Source organism: Oncorhynchus gorbuscha, linkage group LG07, assembly GCF_021184085.1.
Source record: "Oncorhynchus gorbuscha isolate QuinsamMale2020 ecotype Even-year linkage group LG07, OgorEven_v1.0, whole genome shotgun sequence".
NCBI lineage: Eukaryota > Metazoa > Chordata > Actinopteri > Salmoniformes > Salmonidae > Oncorhynchus > Oncorhynchus gorbuscha.
Window position 1 is genome coordinate 46,977,012 of NC_060179.1, and position 23,769 is coordinate 47,000,780.

Here is a 23,769-nt window from a genome sequence, read left to right on the forward strand (position 1 = left end):
ATCCAAAACATAAAGCAAAAACTACAATGGAATGGTTCAAAAATAAACATATCCAGGTGTTAGAATGGCCAAGTCCAGACCTGAATCCAATCAAGAATCTGTGGAAAGAACTGAAAACTGCTGTTCACAAATGCTCTCCATCCAACCTCACTGAGCTCGAGCTGTTTTGCAAGGAGGAATGGGAAGAAATTTCAGTCACTCGATGTGCAAAACTGATAGAGACATACCCCAAGCGACTTACAGCTGTAATCGCAGCAAAAGGTGGCGCTACAAAGTATTTAACTTAAGGGGGCTGAATAATTTTGCACGCCCAATTTTCCAGTTTTTGATTTGTTCAAAAAGTTTGAAATATCCAATAAATGTCGTTCCACTTCATGATTGTGTCCCACTTGTTGTTGATTCTTCCCAAAAAAATACAGTTTTATATCTTTATGTTTGAAGCCTGAAATGTGGCAAAAGGTCGCAAAGTTCAAGGGGGCCGAATACTTTCGCAAGGCACTGTAAATAAAGTTCCCCTTTTGTCAATCTAAGTGTCACATGGCCTGTCACATGATCTCAGTATATATACAGCTGTTCTGAAAGGCCCTACAGTCTACAACACCACTAAGCAAGGGGCACCACCAAGCAAGCAGCACCATGAAGACGAAGGAGCTCTCCAAACAGGTCAGGGACAACGTTGTGGAGAAGTACAGCTCAGGGTTTTGTTATAAAAAAAAAATGTAAAAAACTTTGAACATCCCAAGGAGCACCATTAAATCCATTATTAAAAACATTGAAAGAATATGGCACCACAACAAACCTGCCAAGAGAAGGCCGCCCACCAAAACTCACAGACCAGGCAAGGAGAGCAATAATCAGAACAACAACAAAGAGATCAAAGATACAAATAAGCAAACCCGGTTGGTGTTCGCCAAAAGGCATGTTGTTGACTCCCAAAACATATGGAACAAGGTACTCTGGTCAGATGAGACTATAATTGTGTTTTTTGGTCATCAAGGAAAATGCTATGTCTGGCGCAAACCCAATACGAGAACAGCATCATCCTGTGGGGATGTTTTTCATCGGCAGGGACTGGGAAACTGGTCAGAATTGAAGGAATGATGGATGGAGCTAAATACAGGGAAATTCTCGAGGGAACACGATGAGGGAACTCCTGTTGCAGTGCCTTAAAAGTATTCATACCCCTTGACTTAAACCACATTTTGTGTTACAGCCTGATTTCAAAATGGATTAAATTGACACAATATCCCATAATGACAAATGTATTGAAAATTAAAACTGAAATCTTATTTACATATGTATAACTTATTAGTCCATGAAACGTGTTACTTAAGCATATTTTTACTCATTTAGGCTTGCCATAAATGGGGTGGAATACTTATTGACTCAAGAACATTTCAGCTTAATTTTTTTTTATTCATTAATAAAATGTAAAAAAACATTATGTTATGATATTATGGGGTATTATTGTGTGTAGGCCAGTGACACAAAACAGAAATGAAATCAATTTTAAATTCTGTCTAACACAACACACACAATATGGGAAAAGTCTAAGGGTCTGAATACTTTCTGAAGGCACTGTATACTACACACGAAGGTATGACCACTGTCATGGGTTAAATGGAATAGAAATTTAAATCTGGACACTGACTGTAGGCCTATAACCTCTCACAGGTAGCGAAATATCATTTTTGCATTATGCATTTCTTGCAGTAAAATTATAGAACAAATGTCAATTTTATCTCAGGAACAGGAGCAGAGAAATATGATGGATTTCTTTCAGCATAGGATCTCTTGAGAAAATGTGAATGCGCGCGTAGTTCATCTTTGACACTGACATGCAAGCAGACAGTATTTCAACCACTTAAAACATGCAACCACGAATAACTGAAGTCTTAACAGAAACATGTTTAATTGTTTTCTCAGCTTTTCATTTCCTTAAAACCGGTCAAACTGATGACATTTTGCACAGGACCAATATTTCTGTTTTGGAGTTGTTTTCTCTCCGGTCCCTAAACGAAACAGACAACTTTAAGGGTGTTAAGTAGGCAGTAGGCTATACGGTCCATTATAAACTGGGTGGTTCGAGTTCTGAATGCTGATTGGCTGACAGCAGTGATATCAGACCATATACCATGGGTATGACAAAATGTGCATTTGTAATGCTCTAATTACATTGGTAACCAGTTTATAATAGCAATAAGGCACCTCTGGGGGTTTGTGATATATGGTCAATATACAACGGCTAAGGGTGGTGTCCAGGCACTCCGCTTTGCGTCGTGCTTAAGAACAGCCCTTATCCATGGTATATTAGCCATATACCACACCTCTGTGGGTCTTATTACTTAAATATAGAGTATGAGCAAAGTTAATAATGGAATTGCTATAGTGGATCGAACTGCGCAGGTAGCCTACTTTTTGAAGTGATTTGTTTGTCAATCAGATTAAAACATCATTACACAACAACCATGATTTTAATGTAAATTTGAGCCTGCGCAACTGTGGAAAACAACCGTAAACGGGATGTTTACATGCCACTGTATCCCGTCTAAGATCAGCCTATCCCAGGCATCTTATCCGGGTTTCTCATAATTGGAATAGAAGCCTTTTCGGGTTATTGTAAACGGGATATGATGTTCATATGCGTCAACTCAAAAATAGAATACTTCAGGATTCTGAATAATAATGGAATATTGGTGTGCATGTACTGACCTATGCAAAGCTTCTTCCGGCATCTCACCATACCTACTGCCTGTAGTTATCGAACTCAACCTGCAGGAGGTTTGTTTGTTGTGATTTAGTGGGGGTTAACAGCGGTGGGCAAGGTTCTGACAGATTGGTGTGTCTTGGTGGTGGCAAGGACACACCCAAGGAACACTCACATCAACCCATACCCCCAAGCCAACTCTTGTTTGGCTTCTGTCATGACCGCCAGCATTTCTTGAGGAGCAAGCCCAAAAATGAGGCCAAGTCTGCGGGTGCAGTTCCCTTTAAGTCAAACTCAACCTAAGGGGACACGCCCACCTTCATAGGGACAGCAATCGCATCCTATTGACATACATACATTGAAAAAGGGAAAAGCAGCTCGATTTCACAATTTGAGAACAAAATAGGCTAAATTCATTCAAATGAACATGATAATACCTATGTACAGGTAGCTGCCAAAATAAAGGAAACATCAACATAGGGTGTTGAGCTACCATGAGCAAGAACAGCTTCAATGCACCTTGGCATGTATTCTACAAGTGTCTGGAACTCTATTGAGGGAATGTGACACCATTTTTGTCTTGTTGGTGTCTCAGGCACAACATCTCAAATGGGTTGAGATCTGGTGACAGCCATGCAATATAGTTTTCTTTCTTATGAAACCATGTGGAGGTCCTGGGCTGGCGTGGTTACACGTGTTCTGCGGTTGTGAGGTTGGTTGGATGTACTGCCACACTCAATTTTTTTAACTACGTTGGAGGTGGCTTATGGTAGAGAAATTAACATTCAGTTCTCTGGCAACAGCTCTGGTGGTCAGCATACCAATTGCACACTCCCTCAAAACTTAAGACATCTGTGGCATTGTGTTGTGTGACAAAACTGCACATTTTACTGGCATTTTATTGTCCCCAGCATAAGGTGCAATGATCATGCTGTTTAATCAGCTTCTTGATATGCCACACCTGTCAAGTGGATGGATTATCATGGCAAAGGAGACATTGTCATTAAGAGGGATCCAAACAAATTTGTGCAAAACAGTTCAGAGAAATAAGCTTTTTGTACACAAGGAACATTCATGGGATCTTTTATTTCAACTCATGAAACCAACATTTTACATGTTACGTTTATTTTTGAATTTTTGAACCATGAACCTAAGCATGATGGGATGTTAATTGATGAACTAACCCAGGAACCACACCTGTGTGGAAGCCCCTAGTTTCATTACACTTTGTAATCCTCAGTTACTCAAGTGTTTCCAGTAGCTACAGTAAAAACAATACTTTTAAAACATCTGATACTCCTGAATCTCTCGCTCTCCGCTCACTCTCTGTTCCATGGCTAGGAGGACCTTCAGGAGATGAGGCAGTCGGTCGAGGGTTATGGCCACCTAATCGACCGGGTTCTAGTAAAGGAGGACTTAGACAGCACCCATGTAAACTCAGCAAAAAAAGAAACATTCCTTTTTAGGGACCCTGTCTTTCAAAGATAATTCGTAAAACCCCAAATAACTTCAGATTTTAATTGTAAAGGGTTTAAATACTGTTTCCCATGCTGTTTCCCATGAACCAAAAACAATTAACGAACATGCACTTGTGGAATGGTTGTTAAGACACTAATAGCTTACAGACGGTAGGCAATTAAGGTCACAGTTATGAAAACTTAGGACACTAGAGAGGCCTTTCTACTGACTCTGAAAAACACCAAAATAAAGATCCCCAGGGTCCCTGCATATCTGCATGAACGTGCCTTAGGCATGGTGCAATGAGGCATGAGGACTGCAGATGTGGCCAGGGCAATAAATTGCAACGTCCATACTGTGAGACGCCTAAGACAGAGCTACAGGGAGACAAGACAGACAGCTGATTGTCCTCGCAGTTGCAGACCACGTGTAACAACACCTGCACAGGATCGGTACATCCGAACATCACACCTGCGGGACAGGTACAGGATGGCAACAACAACTGCCGGAGTTACACCAGGAACGCACAATCCTTCCATCAGTGCTCAGACTGTCCATACTAGGCTGAGGCTGGACTTAGGGCTTGTAGGCCTGTTGTAAGGCAGCGTTGCCTATGGGCACAAACACACCATCGCTGGACCAGACAGGACTGGCAAAAAGTGCTCTTCACTGACGAGTCACAGTTGTCTCACCAGAGGTGATGGTCGGATTTGCATTTATCGTCGAAGGACTGAGCGTTACATTGAGGCCTGTACTCTGGAGAGGGATCGATTTGGAGGTGGAGGGTCTGTCATGGTCTGGGGCGGTGTGTCACAGCATCATCGGACTAAGCTTGTTGTCATTGCAGGCAATCTCAACACTGTGCGTTACAGGGAAGACATCCTGCCTCATGTGGTACCCTTCCTGCAGGCTCATCCTGACATGACCCTCCAGCATGACAATGTCACCAGCCATACTGCTCGTTCTGTGCGTGATTTCCTGCAAGACAGAATGTCAGTGTCTGCCATGGCCAGCGAAGAGCCAGGATCTCAATCCCATTGAGCATGTCTGGGACCTGTTGGATCGGAGGGTGAGGGCTAGGGCCATTCCCCCCAGAAATGTCCAGGAACTTGCAGGTGCCTTGGTGGAAGAGCGGGTTAACATCTCACAGCAAGAACTGCCAAATCTGGTGCAGCCCATGAGGAGATGCACTGCAGTACTTAATGCAGCTGGTGGCCACACCAGATACTGACTGTTACTTTTGATTTTGACCCCCCCCCCTGATAATAAGTGGGAGGACGTTTACAGTGGGAGGACGTTTAGAACTCCGGGACATACTGCAGAGGGTTGAGATTGAGGTCCACTGGGTCCAGACCACCTAGCATACAATCCCTGGAGCTACAGAGGGGCTATTATAATACAATAAAGCTCCATTACTGTACACCATGGAAACTAGCTGGTGACTGAGATAATAGGAATGGATTTGGACTTAAGTGTTTCTCTGTCATAATCTCAGAAACCAGAACAAAATCACATGCATTTACGCTAAATCACGAGACCACCACTGCCAGAGTGATGGTGTTGGTGGTGGCAAACGGACATTAAGATGAGTGGAGATTAAAGAGGGAACTTGGGAATGGGACCTTTCCACAAGGTGAACAGCTATCGGTGGTGACTCAAGTGAATACAGTGGAATCAATTTAAACTGCGTGGGTTTGCTTAGCTCTTGACAATGGATGTCTGTTTGTGAGACTTGTCGTTGCCATTTCAAGTTGGATCAGAAGTATTGGATGTTGTTACCTCGATCAATTATTTTGCATTGTGGACCGTTTAAAAAAAAATTGTACTGCTCATTCTCTCATTGCATGAGCTTGTCCAGTTTACTGAATTTATTTTGTCTCTGTGCAATTTGAGAGTTGTGGATACTGGCTGGGCTTGTAGTGCATAATAGGCCTAATCCTAATTGGCAATGTGACGACCATGAAAAAGCATGTTGGACAATGGTCTTGAAAACCTAGTGTATATACTATCCATATATATTATTTAACAGAGCTATACCCTCTATAATAATCTAGAATATGTAGATTAATCTAGTAAGTATCAGTATTGATTTAAATGAAACATGTCGACAAGATGAAGATATTGATTAGTAAATGATCAATTATTAATAGTAAGAAAAATAACACTGATTGTGAGATCTCAAATTTAACCAAACCATCCAAGAAAATCTCTTCCATAAATATACAAGATGACCCTGTTTATTTGGCCTCACTTGTTATTGACCTTCTAGCCCCGGTTATACCTTGCATTAAGATGTGGTGTTCGTAATCTGATGATTGGGTTGTGGGCGTGTAAAAAGTGGTTCACGACTTGTTGTTACAGCATAGGGCTCTACTAGGCCCTGCACAAACCAATGGATGAGATCTATTGGATGAGAGTGGCGAGAAGATGGGACACAAGGAATCGAGGAAAGAAAAGATAAAAACGCCTTGAAGTCTGCTAAGAGGAGTATTCCTTATTGAGGCCGGGATTCAATCAGAAACCAGGCTATGTATAGCGCGTGACATTTAAAAGGTCATTTCCAATTGAGCCAACATCCGCAGTATTTACCTTGAATGCGTGGGGAAGAGAGCCTGTATAGCCAACTCCAATAGTTGTGTAGGCTACCAAGCACAAACAGACCTTGGATCAGGCTACAGGAGAAGAGGGTGGGGACAAAAATGGAAATAGGGGACTTGTTTCTCAGTGGGGAGACACCATTTTATTTTAGACTTAATTTTGGGTAACAATTATAAACCAATCTTAAAACAAAAGAGTAAAAATATACATGTTTGACTTTGCAGGTAAATATCTGCGTTCGGGTCCCAAAAAATTCCAAAGGTCTACTTCCAGAGTTTCTTGATGGACATGTTCTTCTCGCTGTCCTTCTGCATCACCTGGAAAGACACAGGGCAGGGGTCGTTAGCCAGTGATAATGGACCTCATCATAAGGAGCCAAATTAAAATCAGTGATCAACAAAACAACAAACTCTGGGGAAAAGGGTCTGTCCATTTCAATCCCTAAAAGTATAAACCTTTAGTTTATTACAATGTAAAGACATTAGTTTATTATAAAAGCTGAAATGCTGATACAAATACCAGTCATTGTAATTACAAAGTCATTTGTGGAATATTGAGTTTCTTTACATTGTAAAAGCACTATTTTCATATTGAGACCTGCCCAGGGACTGCGGTTGAAAATTAGCCGGCTGGCTAAAACCGGCAATTTTACTGAAACGTTGATTAATGTGCACTGTCCAAGTAAAAAAAAAAAAAAAAACTCAAACTAAAATAAATCCAACTTAAACACTGATTTTTATGGAGATTTTTGTATTATATTAAATGCAATTGACATGCTGACAAGATGGTCCAAAATCTGTTTGAGCTTTGTATAGTCACGTGTCAAACTGTCATGCCAATGACCATAGTAGTTGGAAAGACTACAAACCGATCTGGGACCAGTATATATCATTTTTATTTTATACAAAATCTCTGATCAAGAGTAACTACACTGTACAAAAATAAACGCAACAATTGCAGAGACTTTACTGAGGTACAGTTCATATAAGGAAATAAGGAAATTGAAATAAATTCATTAGCCCCTAATATATGGATGTCATATGATTGGGTAAACAGATATTCATGTGTTGATCACAGATGACTTAAAAATAGAATAAAGTAGGGGCATGGATCAGAAAACCAGTCAGTATCTGGTGTGATCACCATTTGCCTCATGCAGGGCGACACATGTCCTTCACATAGAGTTGATCAGGCTGATGATTGTGGCTTGTGGAATGTTGTCCCTCTCCTCTTCAATGCCTGTGCGAAGTTGCTGAATGTTGGCGGAAACTGGAACTCGATGTCGTACACGTTGATCGAGAGCATCCTAAACATGCTCAAATGGGTGACATATGCAGGCCACGGAAGAACTGGGTCATTTTCAGCTTCAAGGAATTGTGTACAGATCCTTGTGACATGGGGCTGTGCATTATCATGCTGAAACGTGAGGTGATGGCAGCAGATGAATGGCACAACAATGGGACTCAGGATCTCGTCACGGTATCTCCGTGCATTCAAATAGCTATCAATAAAATGCAATTATGTTCATTTTCCGTAGTTTATGACTGCCCATACCATAATCCCACTGCCACCATGGGCCACTCTGTTGACATCAGAAAACCGCTCGGCAACACGACTCCACACACGCTATGCTCTGCATCTGCCCGGTACAGTTGAAACTGGAATTCATCCGTGAAGGGCACACTTTCCAGTGGCCATCGAAGGTGAGCATTTGGCCACTGAAGTCGGTTACGACATCGAACTGTAGTCAGGTCAAGACCCTAGTGAGGACGACGAGCACACACGAGCACGCAGAAGAGCTTCCCGGAGACGGTTTCTGACAGTTTGTGCAGAAATTCTTTAGATGTGTAAACCCACAGTTTCATTAGCTGTCCAGGTGGCTGGTCTCAGATGATCCTGCAGGTGAAGAAGCCAGATGTGGAGGTCTTGGGCTGGCGTGGTTACACGTGGTCTGCGGTTGTGAGGCTGGTTGGACAGATAAAATTGCTAAAATTCTCCAAAAACACGACGCTGGAGGCAGCTTATAGTAGAGAAATGAACATTCACTTATCTGGAAAGAGCTCTGGTGGACATTCCTGCAGTCAGATAATAATTGCATGCTCCCTCAACTTTAGACATCTGTGGCATTGCGTTGTGAATAAAAACTGAACATTTTAGAGTTGCCTATTATTGCCCTCCAGCACAAGGTGCATCTGTGTAATGTTCAGCTTCTTGATATGCCACACCTGTCATGTGGTATGGCAAAGGAGAAATGGTCACTAACAGGGATATAAACATTTTTGCACAACATTTGAGCGAAATAAGCCTTTTGTGCATATGGGACCTTTCTGAAATATTTTATTTCAGTTCACAAAACATGGGACCAACACTTTACATGTTGCATTTATATTTTTGTTCAGTGTATGATTACATTCGGGATAATATGGACAAAAGGGAGCTAGAGGTAAAATAGAGTCAAACTGTCTCTTGGAGTGTTAAGTCAGTAACATTGATAGAAGACTTACCTTGGCGACAGCCATCTCAAAGTCCTCCTGGTTGACGTGCACTCTCCTCTCCCTGAGGGCGTACATCCCTGACTCGGTGCACACACCCTGAGGAATAAGATGGAACAGAAACAAAGGTTTATCCCCATGGTGAAATAAGAAAAAGTAAGTAAGACCGACAGTGGTCAAACACTAAGGCACTCCAGGAACATGGTTACCAATCCCTGGACTAGGGGATGTTTCAGGATGGCTCGTTGTACATAGAGCTGTGGCGGTCATGACATTTTGTCAGACGTTTATTTGTCATGCAAAAGAATGCCGGTCTCATGGTAATTTACAGTCAATTAACATAAACACGTTTTGAATCTCCAGGCCTCCTGACGTCAACCGTATTGAACACCTTTGATGAACTGGAACACTGACTATTAGTGCCCGACCTCACTAATGCTCGTGGCTGAATGGAAGCAAGCCCACACAGCACTGTTCCAACATCTAGTGGAAAGCCTTTCCAGAGGAGTGGAGGCTGTTATAGCAGCAAAGAGGAACCAACTCTATATTAACGACCATGATTTTAGAATGAGTTGTTCACTACTTTTGGTCATGTAGGTGATTTGCTGTGTTTAATATGTGGTAGGCTATAACAGCACAGCCATTATTTTAATTCATGGTTTTTTTTTCGGGCTTGAGCTCAGGCCTATGTGTTTGCATAAGCTCTAATATGTATATGGTTGAGTTTCACTAATCATCAACTTAGAAAGCGCTGTCCATTTCATTGTTAGGCTTTGAAACAACATCCTCAACAACTATGTTTTCCACTCAGTTTCAACCTGTTGTCGAACTTTTCTTCATATTGATCAATCACGGTGAGGTGAGTTTTAAAAGCACATACTGGTTTGATGATAAGTGTTTGTGATTTTCGACTGCATCTGCATTGTTGTCAGAGTGGTTAGAGTGACAATATAGCCCTCAGTACCATCCATTAGCAACTTGAAGATCTTTAGCGAGTTGGGTACACATGTCCAGAGTGCATGAGAGGATATTATCATGAATTTTACTGCGGTCATGACTGATAATATGGTCACCTCCACAGCCCTAGTTGTACATGTTCTTCCCTTGTGCATGTGCTAGTCCTAATGTGGTGGGCCCCATTCTATAACTTGTGGAGTATCAAGTCTGGGGTTATTCTCTCCTGATATTCTACATACACCGTAAATGTCAAGCCCATTTGGACATGTATCCACTTACAATGAACCATTACAAAATGTAAAATGTACAATGGTGAAACAAACAGATCTACACAACTGTGGGGTAGGGGTCATCTCTGGACGGGGCCAAAGTTTTCCCTACTACACATCATACACTGAACCCCTCATACACTGAACTGTCTGTGCTAGCCTTCATTTGGTGGGCCCCATTCCAAACTGTGCGTCTCAGTCTATTACCTTAACTTCAGCCCCAGAGGCTCCAGGCATCAGTTCTGCAATCTTCCTCAGGTTAATTCCACGCGTCAGGTTCATCTTCCTCGAGTGGATCTTCAGGATGTCCAAACGGGCCTAAGGAGGAGCAGACACTGTAGTAGCAAGCTGCTTACATGAAGCTGAATAAGTGTCAACGCAAATACAACAATATCTGTGTGAGGAGACGGTAAAGATGTTGGACTAGACTCATTGGCATAAATCCTTCATTTAAATCATTGATTTATTGATGGCCCCTAGCTAGCCCCATAGGGATATCGAATGTCAAACCAAATTGACCATGGGCATTACGACTAGGTCTCGTGGTGCTGCGCTCAGAATTGATGATTACTTTGATTCCAGTTGTGGGCTGAATTTAAATAAATCAAATGTGTTTATGACGAGATTGACACTAAAATAAACATAGGATATATTGATAAACACAATGTTTTAGGCAAAAAACAAAAAAATATGTATGGGGCTGTACTGACCTCTTCATTGGGAGGGGGGAACTCGATCTTCCTGTCGATGCGGCCGGGTCGGAGCAAGGCAGAGTCTAGGATGTCAATACGGTTGGTGGCCATGATGACCTGAGGGAGTAAAAACACATTTAACATACAATATTAGTCCCTTGGGTCTTATTCACCTTTATTTTATTTATTTCACCAGGTAGGCCAGTTGAGAAGAAGTTCTCATTTACATCTGCGACCTGGCCACGATAAAGCAAAGCGACAAAAACAACAGACTTACACAAACAAAAGTACTGTCAATGACAACAGAAAAATCTATGTACAGTGTGTGCAAATGTAGAAGATTTGGGTGGTAAGGAAATAAATAGGCCATAGAGGCAAAATAATTACAATTTAGCATTAACACTGGAGTGATAGATGCGCAGATGATGATGTGCAAGTTGAGATACTGATGTGCAAAAGAGCAAGAAGATAATTAACAATATGGGGATGAGGTAGATGGGTGTGCTATTTACAGATGGGCTGTGCACAGTGATCGGTAAGCTGCTCTGACAGCTGATTCTTAAAGTTAGAGAGGGAGATAAGACTCCAGCTTCAGTGATTTTTGCAATTGGTTCCAGTCATTGGCAGCAGAGAACTAGAAGGAAAGGCGGCCAAAGCAGGTGTTGGCTCTGGGGATGACCAGTGAAATATACCCGTGCTACGGGTGGGTGTTGCTATGGTGACCAGTGAGCTGAGGTAAGACGGTGCTTTACCTAGCAAAGACTTATAGATGACGTGGAGCCAGTGGGTTTGGCAATGAATATGTAGCGAGGGCCAGCCAACGAGAGCATACAGGTCACAGTGGTGGGTAGTATATTGGGCTTTGGTGACAAAACGGATGGCACTGTGATAGTGAGTAGAGTAGCTGAGTAGAGTATTGGAAGCTATTTTGTAAATGACATCGCCGAAGTCGAGGATCAGTAGGATGGTTAACTTTACGAGGGTATGTTTTGCAGCATGAGTGAAGAAGGCTTTGTTGCGAAATAGGAAGCAGATTCTAGGTATAATTTTGGATTGGAGATGCTTAATGTGAGTCTGGAAGGAGAGTTTACAGTCTAACCAGACACCTAGGTATTTGTTCAAATATTCTGCCTAGCTTCCAGAGTAGTGACGCTAGGCGGGCGGGCAGCAATTGGTTGAAGAGCATTCATTTAGTTTTACTAGCATTTAAAACCAGTTGGAGACCACGGAACGAGTGTTGTATGGAATTGAAGCTCGTTTGGAGGTTTGTTAACACAGTGTCCAAAGAAGTGCCAGAAGCATACAGAATGGTGTCGATCAGAGACTCACCAGCAGCAAGAGCAACATCATTGATTTATACAGAGAAAAAGAGCTGGCCCAAGGTTTTGAACTCTTTGGTATCCCCATAGAGACCGCCAGAGGTTCGGAATACAGGACCTCCGATTTGACACACCGAACTCTGTCTGAGAAGTAGTTGGTGAACCAGGCGAGGCAGTCATTTGAGAAACCAAGGCTGTTGAGTCTGCCGATAAGTATGCAGTGATTGACAGAGTGAAAAGCCTTGGCCAGGTCGGTGAAGACGGCTGCACAGTATTGTCTTTTGTTGATGGCGGTTATGATATCGTCTAGGACCTTGAGTGTGGCTGACGTGCACCCATGACCAGCTCGGAGACCAGATTCCATAGTGGGGAATGTACGGTGGGATTCGAAATGGCTGGTGATCTCTTTGTTAACCTCTCTTAGGTAGGGGGCAGTATTTTCACATCCGGATGAAAAGCCTGTTTCTCAGGCCCAGAAGCTAGGATATGCATCTAATTGGTAAATTTGGATAAACAAGACTCTACAGTTTCTAAAAAACTGTTAGACTAATGTCTGTGAGTGTAACAGAACTGATATGGCAGGCAAAACTCCAAGGACAAACCACCCCCCCCCAAAGAATATTCAGCCTACCACTGTTTTCAATGGCTGTCACTTTTATTATAAGGCGAAATCGTCCCAAATTGCAGTTCCTAGAGGTCTAATTTTGGGGGGAAAATGAGCCACAAATGGTAGTTTTTTCTAGGTGGCTCCCATTTTGGCTGTAGTGTTTCCAAGCAAGTGGAAGAGAGTGCGTTCTTTGGTATTTTTCTCCAGTAAAGACAATAATGATTCTCCTTCTTAAATTTGATCGTTTATTTACGTATTAGGGTACATAAGGTTTGATTATAAACGCTGCTTGACTTGTTTGGAAAAGTTTATTAGTAACGTTTAGAATTCATTTTGTATGCATTTTGATGGAGGGAAACTGGGTGGATTATTGACTGAAGCGCGCTAGGTAAACTGAGTTATGGATATAAAAGGAGGACATTATCGAACAAAAGGACCATTTGTGATGTATCTGGGACCTTTTGGAGTGCCAACAGAAGAAGATCAAAGGTAAGGCATTTATATATCACTATTTCTGACTTTCGTGGCGCACCTGCTTGGTTGAAATATGTTTTTCATCCTTTTGTATGCGGGGGGCTGTCCTCACATAATCGCATGGTGTGCTTGAGCTGTAAAGCCTTTTTGAAATCTGACACAGCGGCTAGATTAACAAGAAGTTAGGATTTACTGATGTATTACACTTTGTTTTTATGAAAGTTAAATATTTATAATTCTGTAGTTTGAATTTTGCACTCAGCAATTTCACCGGATGTTGGCCAGGTGGGATGTGCCCGTAAGAAGTTAACTTAGCTTTCAAAGATTTTAGAACAGGATGAATATAGGTCTATAACAGTTTGGTCTAGAGGGGGATGACTGCAAGGGGGGTGACCGCGGCAGCTTTCCAATCTTTGGGGGATCTCATATGATACGAAAGCAAGGTTGAATAGGCTAGTGATAGGGGTTGCAACGATTTCGGCTGATAATTTTAGAAAGGGAAGGTCCAGATGGTCTGGCCCAGCTGATTTGTAGGGATCCAGATTTTGAAGCTCTTTCAGAACATTAGCGGTCTGAATTTGGGTGAAGGAGAAAAGGGGGGGGGCTTGCTGTAGGGAGTGCAGAGCTGTTGGCCGGTAAGGGTAGCCAAGTGGGGAGCATGGCCAGCCGTAAAAAATGCTTATTGAAAATCTCAAATATCGGGGATTTACTGGTGGTGACAGTGTTTCCTAGTCTCAGTGCAGTGGGCAGCTGGGGGGAGGTGCTCTTATTCTCCATGGACTTTACATTGTCCCAAAACTTTTGGGAATTAGTGCTACAGGATGTAAATTTCTGTTTGAAAAAGCTAGCCTTTGCTTTCCTAACTGGCCGAATATATTGGTTCCTGACTTCCCTGAAAAGTTGCATATCGCGGGGGCTATTCGATACTAATGCAGTATGCCACAGGATGTTTTTGTGCTGGTCAAGGGCAGTCAAGTCTGGGGTGAACCAAGGGCTATATCTGATCTTAGTTCTATATTTTTTGAACAGGGCATGTTTATTTAAGATGGTGAGGAAAGCACTTTTAAAAGAGCAACCAGGCATCCCGTACTGATGGAATGAGGTCAATATCCTTCCAGGATACCCGGGCCAGGTCGATTAGAAAGGCCTGCTCATTGAAGTGTTTTAGGGAGCGTTTGAGAGTAATGATGGGAGGTCGTTTGACCGCGGACACATTACGGACGCAGGCAATGAGGCAGTGATCGTTGAGATCCTGGTTGAAGATGGCAGAGGTGTATTTATTCACCTTCTGCCTATTGGCTTCTTTGGTATGCCCTTCTTATCTATATACTGTACATTCGAAAAGTATCCAGACCACTTGACTTTTTCCACATTTTGTTACATTACAGCCTTATTCTAAAATGGATCAAATACAAAATGTTAAATATAAAAATCCTCAATCCACCCACAATACCCTATAATGACAAAGCAAAACAGGTTTTACAATTGAACATGATTTGGAAAGGCACAACAGTCTTTATAAAGGTCCCACGTAATTCTTAAATTAAAGATGCTTGGAACCACCAAGACTTTTCTAGAGCTGGCCGTCCAGCCAACCTAAGCAATCAGGGGAGAAAGGCCTTGGTCAGGGAGGTGGCCAAGAACCTGAGTTCCTCTGTAGAGATGGGAGAACCTTCCAGAAGGACAACCATCTCTGCAGCACTCCACCAATTATGCCTTTATGGTTGAGTGGCCAGACGGAAACCACTCAGAAGGCACGACAGCCCACTTGGAAATTGCCAAAATGCACCTGAAGGACTCTGACCATGAGAAACAAGATTCTCTGGTCTGATGAAAGCAAAAATCAACTCTATGGCCTGAGTGACAAGTGTCACGTCTGGACGAAACCTGGCACCATCCCTACGGTGACGCATGGTGGCAGCATCATGCGGTGGGGATGTTTTTCAGCGGCAGGGACTGGGGAACTAGTCAGGATTGAGGCAAAGATTAACAGAACAAAGTACAGAGAGATATCCTTGATGAAAACCTGCTCCAGAGCGCTCAGACTGGCGAGAAGGCTCACCTCCCAACAGGACAACAACCCTAAGTAAACAGCCAAGACAACTCAGGAGGGCTTCAGGACAAGTCTCTGAATGTCCTTGAGTGGCCCAGGCAGAGCCCGATCGAGCATCCCTGGAGAGACCTGTAATTAGCTGTGCAGTGATGCTCCACCATCCAACCTGACAGAGCTTGAGAGAATCTGCAGAGAAGAAGGGGAGAAACTCCCAAAATACAGGTGTGCCAAGCTTGTAGCGTTATACCCAAGAAGACTCAAGGCTGTAATCGCTGCAACAACAAAGCACCGAATAAAGGGTCTGAACTTATGTAAAAGTGATATTTCCATTTTTTCCACATTTGTGTTATGGTCTGAATTTATGTATTAAATCAATATTGTGTCACTGATCTACACACAATACGCCATAATGTCAAAGTGGAATTGTGTATTTAATTTGTTTTTGTATTAACTAAAAACTGAAATGTCTCGAGTCAATAAGTATTCAACCCCTTGGTTATGGCAAGCCTAAAGTTCAAGAGTAAACATGTGCCTAACAAATATCATAAGTTGCATGGACTCATTCCGTGTTCAGTAATAGTGGCTAACATTTTTTTATGACTTCTGCGTACCCCATACATAACAATTATCTGCATGGTCCCCCAGTCAAGCAGTGAATTTCTATCACAGATTAAACCACAAAGACCAAGGAGGTTTTTCAATGCCTCGCAAATGGCACCGATTGGTAGATGAGTAAAAAATAATAAAAAGCAGATACTGAATATCCCTTTGAGCATGATGAAGTTAATAATTAGACTTTGGATTGTGTATCAATACACCCAGTAACGACAAAAGATACAGGTGTCCTTCTTAACTCAGTTGCCAGAGAGGAATGAAACTGCTCAGGGATTAGTGTCATAGGAGAAAACTGAGGATGGATCAACAACATTGTAGTTACTCAACAATACTAACCTAAATGACAGAGTGAAAAGTAAGCCCGTAGAGAATAATAATGAAAATATTCCAAAACATGCACCCGGTTTGCAATAAGACACTTATAACCCTTTTGTCCTGAATACCAAGTGTCATGTTTGGGGCAAATTCAACAACACATAACTGCGTGCAAATCCTAATATTTTCAAGCAGGGTGGCGGCTGCATGGGTATGCTTGTCATCGGCAAGGACCATGGAGTTTATTTTAGGATGAAAAAAAAACGGATACAGCTATAAGCACAGGAAAAATCCTAGAGGAAAACCTGGTACAGTTTGCTTTCCAACAGACATGGAGATTAATTCCCCTTTCAGCAGGACAATAACGTAAAACACAAGACCAAATCTACACTGGAGTTGCTTACCAAGACAGCATTGAATGTTCTTGAGTGGCCTAGTTACAGTTTAGACTTCAATCTTATAGCAAGACATGGAAATGGCTTTCTAGCAACGATCAATTTGACAGAGTTTGATGAATTTTTAAAATAATATATGGGCAAATATTGCAGCTGTAATCGCCGCCAAAAGGTGCTTCTGCAAAGTATTGACTTAGGTGTGAAATACTTATGTAATTTAGATATTTCTCCAATTTGAATAAATTAGCAAACATTTCTAAAAACATGTTCTCACTTTGTCATTATGGGGTAGTGTGTAGATGGGTGAGAAATGTATTTAATCCATGTTGAATTCAGGCTGTAACAACAAAATGTGGAATATGTCATGGGGTATAAATACTTTCTGAAGACAAAAGACTGCAGTGTGGGAAAAGTAGATTGGAGATTGCAAGAACATTAGCATAAAGGGTTTAGGGAATTAACACATCTGAACACAAATTACTCCCAGTTACTCCACACAACATTTGTTCTGTAAATTGAACAGAATTAGAAACATATGATAGGAAGATGAATCCTAACGTTATACTATAGTCTTGAGTGGTCTTGCTTTTACAACTGTGCCAATTTCTGTGCATTATGTTTAGAGATTTGCTCAAGAAATGGACACATTTCAAATCCAGGTACATGTGGGCATTATACAAAGCAGTAGGAAGAGCTCTGGGACTTCGTAAATCCAGAGCGTTTCGCTCTCGGAGTGTTCAGAGCGCACACTGGCCGCTCTGGCCGAGGTTGAGTGTTCTGAGTGGCGCAACGATCTATGGCACTGAATCTCAGCGCTAGATGCGTCACTACAAGCTAAGAATGACATGAATAATCAAGTTAATAAACGTTGGGTAGTTAGTTAGATAGCATATAGTTAATATACTGGCAAGTTCGATGTATTAGTAGCCAACTAACGTCGTCAGCCAACATAAAGTAACTTGTGAAAAGTCATTAATTTATTAGATTGCTCAACATTCTTAACATTTCTTATAATAGGTTAAAGCAATGAATTTGTATGCATTCGTTGTACTTCCACTGCATATTGTCCTCAGTTTTCTTCAAATCTGAAAACGTTGTGAAGCCACACCCATTTCCTGAAGAACTGCATTGTGGGCCCTAAAAGCACAGAAAGTGTCCACTGCTTATATACTTCGTATCTTGGTGAATTTAGTACGACATCTGGGAACCTTTGGCATTCTAACTATATCCATACTATGACCAATAAGCATACTACATTCTGAATTTAAAAATGGGCAGTTTTGTCACAACACAATGCCATAGATATCTCAAGTTTAGAGAGAGCGCGCAATTGGCATGCTGACAGCAGAAATGTACAGCAGAGCAGTTTCCAGAGGATTGAATGCTCATTTCAACCAACATCATTTTATAGAATTTGGCAATATGTCCAACCACGCCAGCCCAGGACCTCCACATCCGGCTTCTTCACCTGCGGGATCATCGGAGACCAGCCACCCGGACAGCTGATGAAACTGTGGACTATTGGTCTGTAATAAAGCCCTTTTGTGGGGGAAAACTATTGATTGTCTAGGTCTGGCTCCACAGTGGGTGGGCCTATGCCCTCCCAAGGCTGCAGCCCTGCCCAATGATGTGAAATCCATAGATCTGGGCCCCAATTTATTTTTTTCAATTGACTGATTTCCTTTTATGAACTGTAACTCAGTAAAATCGTTGAAATTGTTGCATTTATATTATTGTTCAGTATATGTAAACAGACCATAAATGTTTTCTTGGAAAGCAGTGAGTGCTATTATATGATACAATATCAGTATTTGTTGCATGTTCTACTTGTCCTAGCATCAACTGATTTGAACCAGTGTAGCTGTGGATTGACTAAATTGTCTGAATGGAATGTTGGCAGATTGGCAGTTAATTTGAAGAATTCATGGAATCACTCCTCTAAAACTGTCTGGCTAGCTAACACACATACAGTGCATATACATTCTTCACATTCATAGTTTAACACCTTATCAAAGCACTGGCAAACCATTGTTAACCAACTCCCTGACTAACATTGCCGACCTTAAGACCACCATAACAAGATTCATTTTAATTCCTAATTCTATTGTCCCCAGGCCCAGCTCAGTCACGTTCTTCACTGAAAGACTTTTCTCTCATGGCAGAGGCATGTCACTGCATGTATACATACACTGAGTGTACAAAAACAGTAGGAACACCAGCTCTTTTCATGCCATAGACTGACCAGGTGAATCCAGGTGAAAGCCATGTCCCCATATTGATGTCATCCACTTTCAGTGTAAATGAAGGGGAGACGGGTTAAAGAAAGTTACTTAAGCCTTGAGACAATTGAGACGTGGATTGTCTGTGTGTGCTATTCAGTGGGAAAGACAACAGGCTTTAAAAGGGGTTTGGTGCCATGCTCACCGTTTTGAGTGTGTCAAGAACCGCAACGCTGCTGGATTGTTCACGTTTAACAGTTACTCGGGTGTATAAAGAATACCCCTCAAAAAACATCCAGCCAACTTAACACAACTGTGGGAAGCATTAGAGTCAACATGGGCCAACATCACTATGGAACACTTGACACCTTGTAGAGTCTATGCCCTGATGAATTGAGGCTGTCCTGAATGTTTTGTACACGGAGTACTGTACTGCTACAGAGGAACACAATTTCCCCTTTGATAGTGTTACGGGTCTGATTGTCATACTGTGTGGTGTTGACCTACTCTTTCTTTCTCTGTCCATTCATCCCTCCTTCCCTCTAGCATCAGGAGAGGAGGAAGAGGGAGGTGGAGCAGGAAGAGAGCCTGCAGGAGCTCGCGGAGCCCTTGGAAGTCAGGTTTGTCAAAAACGCTGCCGTTCTCTCAGACTTTCGGTCCACCCCCACCATCCAGCATTTATTGCTAATTTCTATAGAATTGTCTTAAAAAAAATACTGGTTGTTTTGTCTATTTGTACCATCACAGAGAACATGCAAATACAGATTAAGAGGTTGTTGAGTGCTAGACTGGGTGGGAGGACAGTGAATAGAGAATAGAATATCTAGCGTGTGATTGATTGGTGAGCAGTGGAAAGAAAGTGTTGTCAGACATTACTGACAGGAGAGCTGCAGATTGAAATCAGTGGAGAAAAGCCGCAGAGAAAGTGGTGTCAAGAGTGGTGTAGCAGAGTAATAGCATACAAATTAAGTAAGGGTGTAGACTGTGTGTGTGGTGTTATATAAGTGTCCAGTTTTATTGTAGAGTAGAATTTATAAAGCAATATAAAGATGACAGTGGTGTACGAGTCACCCACCTTAATGTTCTTGGTGGCCTCGAAGCCATCCAGCTGGTTCAGCAGCTCCAGCATGGTCCTCTGCACCTCGCTGTCGCCCCCACTGCCACCCTCCAGACGTGACGAGCCGATCGAGTCAATCTCGTCCATGAAGATGATGGAGGGTGCGTGCTCGCGGGCCATGACGAACAGCTCGCGCACCATACGGGCACCTGGGATGGGGAAGAGAGCAGGGTTTCAGCCAGCAGCGTGATGCGAGTGAAATACTTATAATAACAGCTTCTGTTTTACGCATGGTGAGAGACATTTAGCCCACTACTTTCACTCATTGCGGTTCTCCATGAAAAAGTAGTGAAATGCACTTAAACATGCTTGAGCTAAACAGCAGCTATTTGGAGAATGTAAGCAGCAAAACATCTCTCCTTGATTCTGGAATTCCCTAACTTTAATTCCTTGTTATTACCGGAATTACTTCACAGTTGGGAACCCTGTCGAATGGTAACCGAAATGGCTGACCATTGATGACTCACCCTCTCCAATGAACTTCTGCACCAGCTCCGAGCCGGACACCCTGATAAAGGTGCAGTCAGTGTGGTGGGCCACAGCTCTGGCCAGCAGGGTCTTCCCTGTACCTGGGGGTCCGTACAGCAGCACACCCTGGTGGCGAGACACACAACAAGGGGGGTTAGACAACCTAAGAGACATGACACAGAGTGCATCTCAAATTTCATGATGTATTTTAGGATGATTATGCTGGAATTAACTGGTGACACTTTCTGTTCTTTCTGGCAATCAAGACTGTTGAGGTTTATGTGATGAATGCTATGAGACATGACCAGAACAAGACCTTAGGGCACTGCCAACAACGTATGAAAAGGTCTGACAAAAAGTTGATTTTGGAGTGTTGCATCCCTTTCAGACATTGCCTACTCTATATGCTTATAAAGTAAACTCAAATGCAAAAGGTAATTGTTTGACTTTACATTGTAAGAGTGGTTAACATATACAGATGATACAACATCTGAATTAAGAAAGAACACAATAAGGGATTTATTCCATTTGGGCTACCCACCTTGGGCTGCGCAATGCCGAGAGCCTCGAAGAGCTCTGGGTGCTTGACTGGCAGCTCAATCACTTCCTTGATCTCCTTGATCTGCTTGTCCAGGCCGCCAATCATCTCGTAGGTGGAGTCAGGCACTTTCTCCACCATCATGAGGGAGACCAGCGGGTCCACCTTGTTGGGCAGGATCTTGTGAAGGGTGTAGCTGTCATTGCGCAGTGCCACGCGGCAATTTGGAGTCACCTGTTGGAATGGGCAACGGGGTTAATCAGTGAATACATTAATGAATAATAATCTTCTGTCCAGCCATCTGGATAGGATCTGGATATTTTTTGCTTTTCAACTGAATTTTGTTAACACTTATTCCAATTTGACAAAAACAAATGAATGTGGTTAAAATATGGTTCCCGTGTGTTGATAATCTGAACTGTACACAGATAGATCTACCTTTGTACATAGAAACATTAAGTTCTCTCCACAATGTGGTGAAATATCAACAACAATGTTTCCTTACTTACATCATTGATGTCAATATTCTTATCCACATCCACCACAAATTTTCCCTCTGGATGGACCTGGACACAATAGTACAGTAGACTGCCAATGACATCTAAGAGCAACTACAGTTTACCACCGAAAAAGTTTGTGTTACATTTCAGCAAAAAAAAAAAAGAAGCTTCATACACACCTTGACCAGCACTTTCTTTTTGTCCATGGCCCTCACTACCTCTCCAACATAGGAACCCTGCTCCTGTAGCAACTGCAGCTCCTCACGAAGGAGACGCACTGAGGACAAAGCAAATAGATTTGAACAATTCATAATGTGCATGTTCCTGAGTGCAATCAAATTACAGTAGTCCGACACAGCACTGACAATTTATAATCCACACAATTATTGCTACAATATTTATTTTTAATTTAAAACCTTTATTTAACTAGGCAAGTCAGTTAAGAACAAATTCTTATTTTCAATGACGGCCTAGGAACAGTGGGTTAACTGCCTGTTCAGGGGCAGAATGACAGATTTGTACCATGTCAGCTCAGGGGCTTGAACTTTAGGCTTTGTCACAATTAATTAACTACTATCTAGTTAGCTACACTGCTATTTAGAAGAGAAGTTTAGCTGTTGTTCTGGGTAGACAACCATAATTCCTACCTTTTGCATTGAGTTCATTCCTCTGAGCCTGTAGACGTCTGAGATTCTGACTCTTGTCATTCACTGTCAACTGGAGGCAGAGAGACCAGTTACTTCTTTGCTTGACAGTTGTATTAGTAGTGTCACTACGGTGTCAACAGACAACATGTAACGTTAGCTAATACAATTGGATTAAAACCTGTGTTTGCTTACCTGTAACTCTTCTATCTTGGACTGGTAGTATTGCCTGAGACCAGAACCACCTTTACTGTCCTCCATCTCCATCTGCAAATACACCGATACATGTTCAATAACTGAGATAGTTGTTGGACAGTTGTCAAGTACACAATGTATATAACGTTAATTATCTAGCTAACATCAAGGTGACTAACGTGTATATATATAGGCCTAACTAGCTATCTAGAAAGACGACTAGCTGAAGATAAGATTTTTACCAGCTTACTAACAAAAATGTCATACTAGCGGATAACTAAATTAGCTAGCTAACGTTACTTAACTAGCTATATTTTTTGTTGTTGTCCATTATACTTAACTTATACCAAGTTATGCATAGTCACAAAAATAAGGAATGTCACTGAAACTAACATAATTAATTAGATTAACTAGGTAGAAAGCTAACAGTTAGCTAGCTAGCTAAAAGTAGCTTACAATGAGACAGCAAACTGGCAGGGTTGTCTATTTTTGACAGACCGTTTTGGTCCATTCAAAACAGTTCAACCGTCTTCTGACGAGCACCAACTTTACGGAACACACTGTTCAGTGTCTAATCAATGCCTTATCTACAATAAATTCTCAAAAGTGTGATAGTCATAATAAAGACAACGAAATCACTTACATTATGGTCCATTCCTTCCAGCGCCATCTTGAAATTCTAAACTTCCGTTGGATGAAGGGGTACTTCCGACAGAGGAACGTCTTCTTCATTAAATGTTCTACAATTAACATGGGATAATTACTGACACCTGCTGTACTGGAGGTATAGTACAGTAAAACGCAACTGAAATTTTGCTAATAATGTTAAAAGTAAGTGTATGCTCCATTTCTGTCCTTTTTGCAATACCTTATCTATTTGGAAAAGCTATTCCAGAAACAGATATGTTGAATATTGTAAAATCCATTTGCATGGTCCTTTGAGTTGGCCTGATGTACCATATTACTGTAGCTATATCAATAGTGTGTAATACGTGTGCAATATATAATATAGATAAACATTATTTAACAGTTTTGATTGCATTTCAAAGAGACTGGCATTGAGGATGTGGTTTTCGACTTATCAGTTAAACAGACTGGCTTGTCTATTCCAATTATGTATTACTGTTGATCTTCTAC

At 41.8% G+C, this 23,769-nt stretch overlaps 1 protein-coding gene across 2 annotated transcripts; it reads right to left on the minus strand.

Moving 5' to 3' along the window:
- Positions 1 to 6,882: 6,882 nt before the first annotated feature.
- Positions 6,883 to 23,359, minus strand: LOC124039930 (26S proteasome regulatory subunit 8). 2 transcript variants are annotated; one of them, XM_046356492.1, is made up of 12 exons: positions 23,276 to 23,359; positions 22,633 to 22,704; positions 22,441 to 22,510; positions 21,973 to 22,070; positions 21,803 to 21,859; positions 21,297 to 21,527; positions 20,755 to 20,881; positions 20,246 to 20,436; positions 11,192 to 11,290; positions 10,689 to 10,799; positions 9,268 to 9,354; positions 6,883 to 7,080 (listed from the first exon to the last, which is right to left on the minus strand). In XM_046356492.1, exons 1-12 carry the CDS (start codon positions 23,300 to 23,302, stop codon positions 7,027 to 7,029), a joined length of 1,224 nt encoding a protein of 407 aa, XP_046212448.1. In that variant the 5' UTR covers positions 23,303 to 23,359; the 3' UTR covers positions 6,883 to 7,026. The 2 variants fall into 2 exon arrangements, with proteins under 2 accessions (XP_046212448.1, XP_046212450.1); XM_046356494.1 differs by lacking the exon at positions 23,276 to 23,359 and adding an exon at positions 23,089 to 23,249.
- Between the last annotated feature and the right edge of the window lie 410 nt (positions 23,360 to 23,769).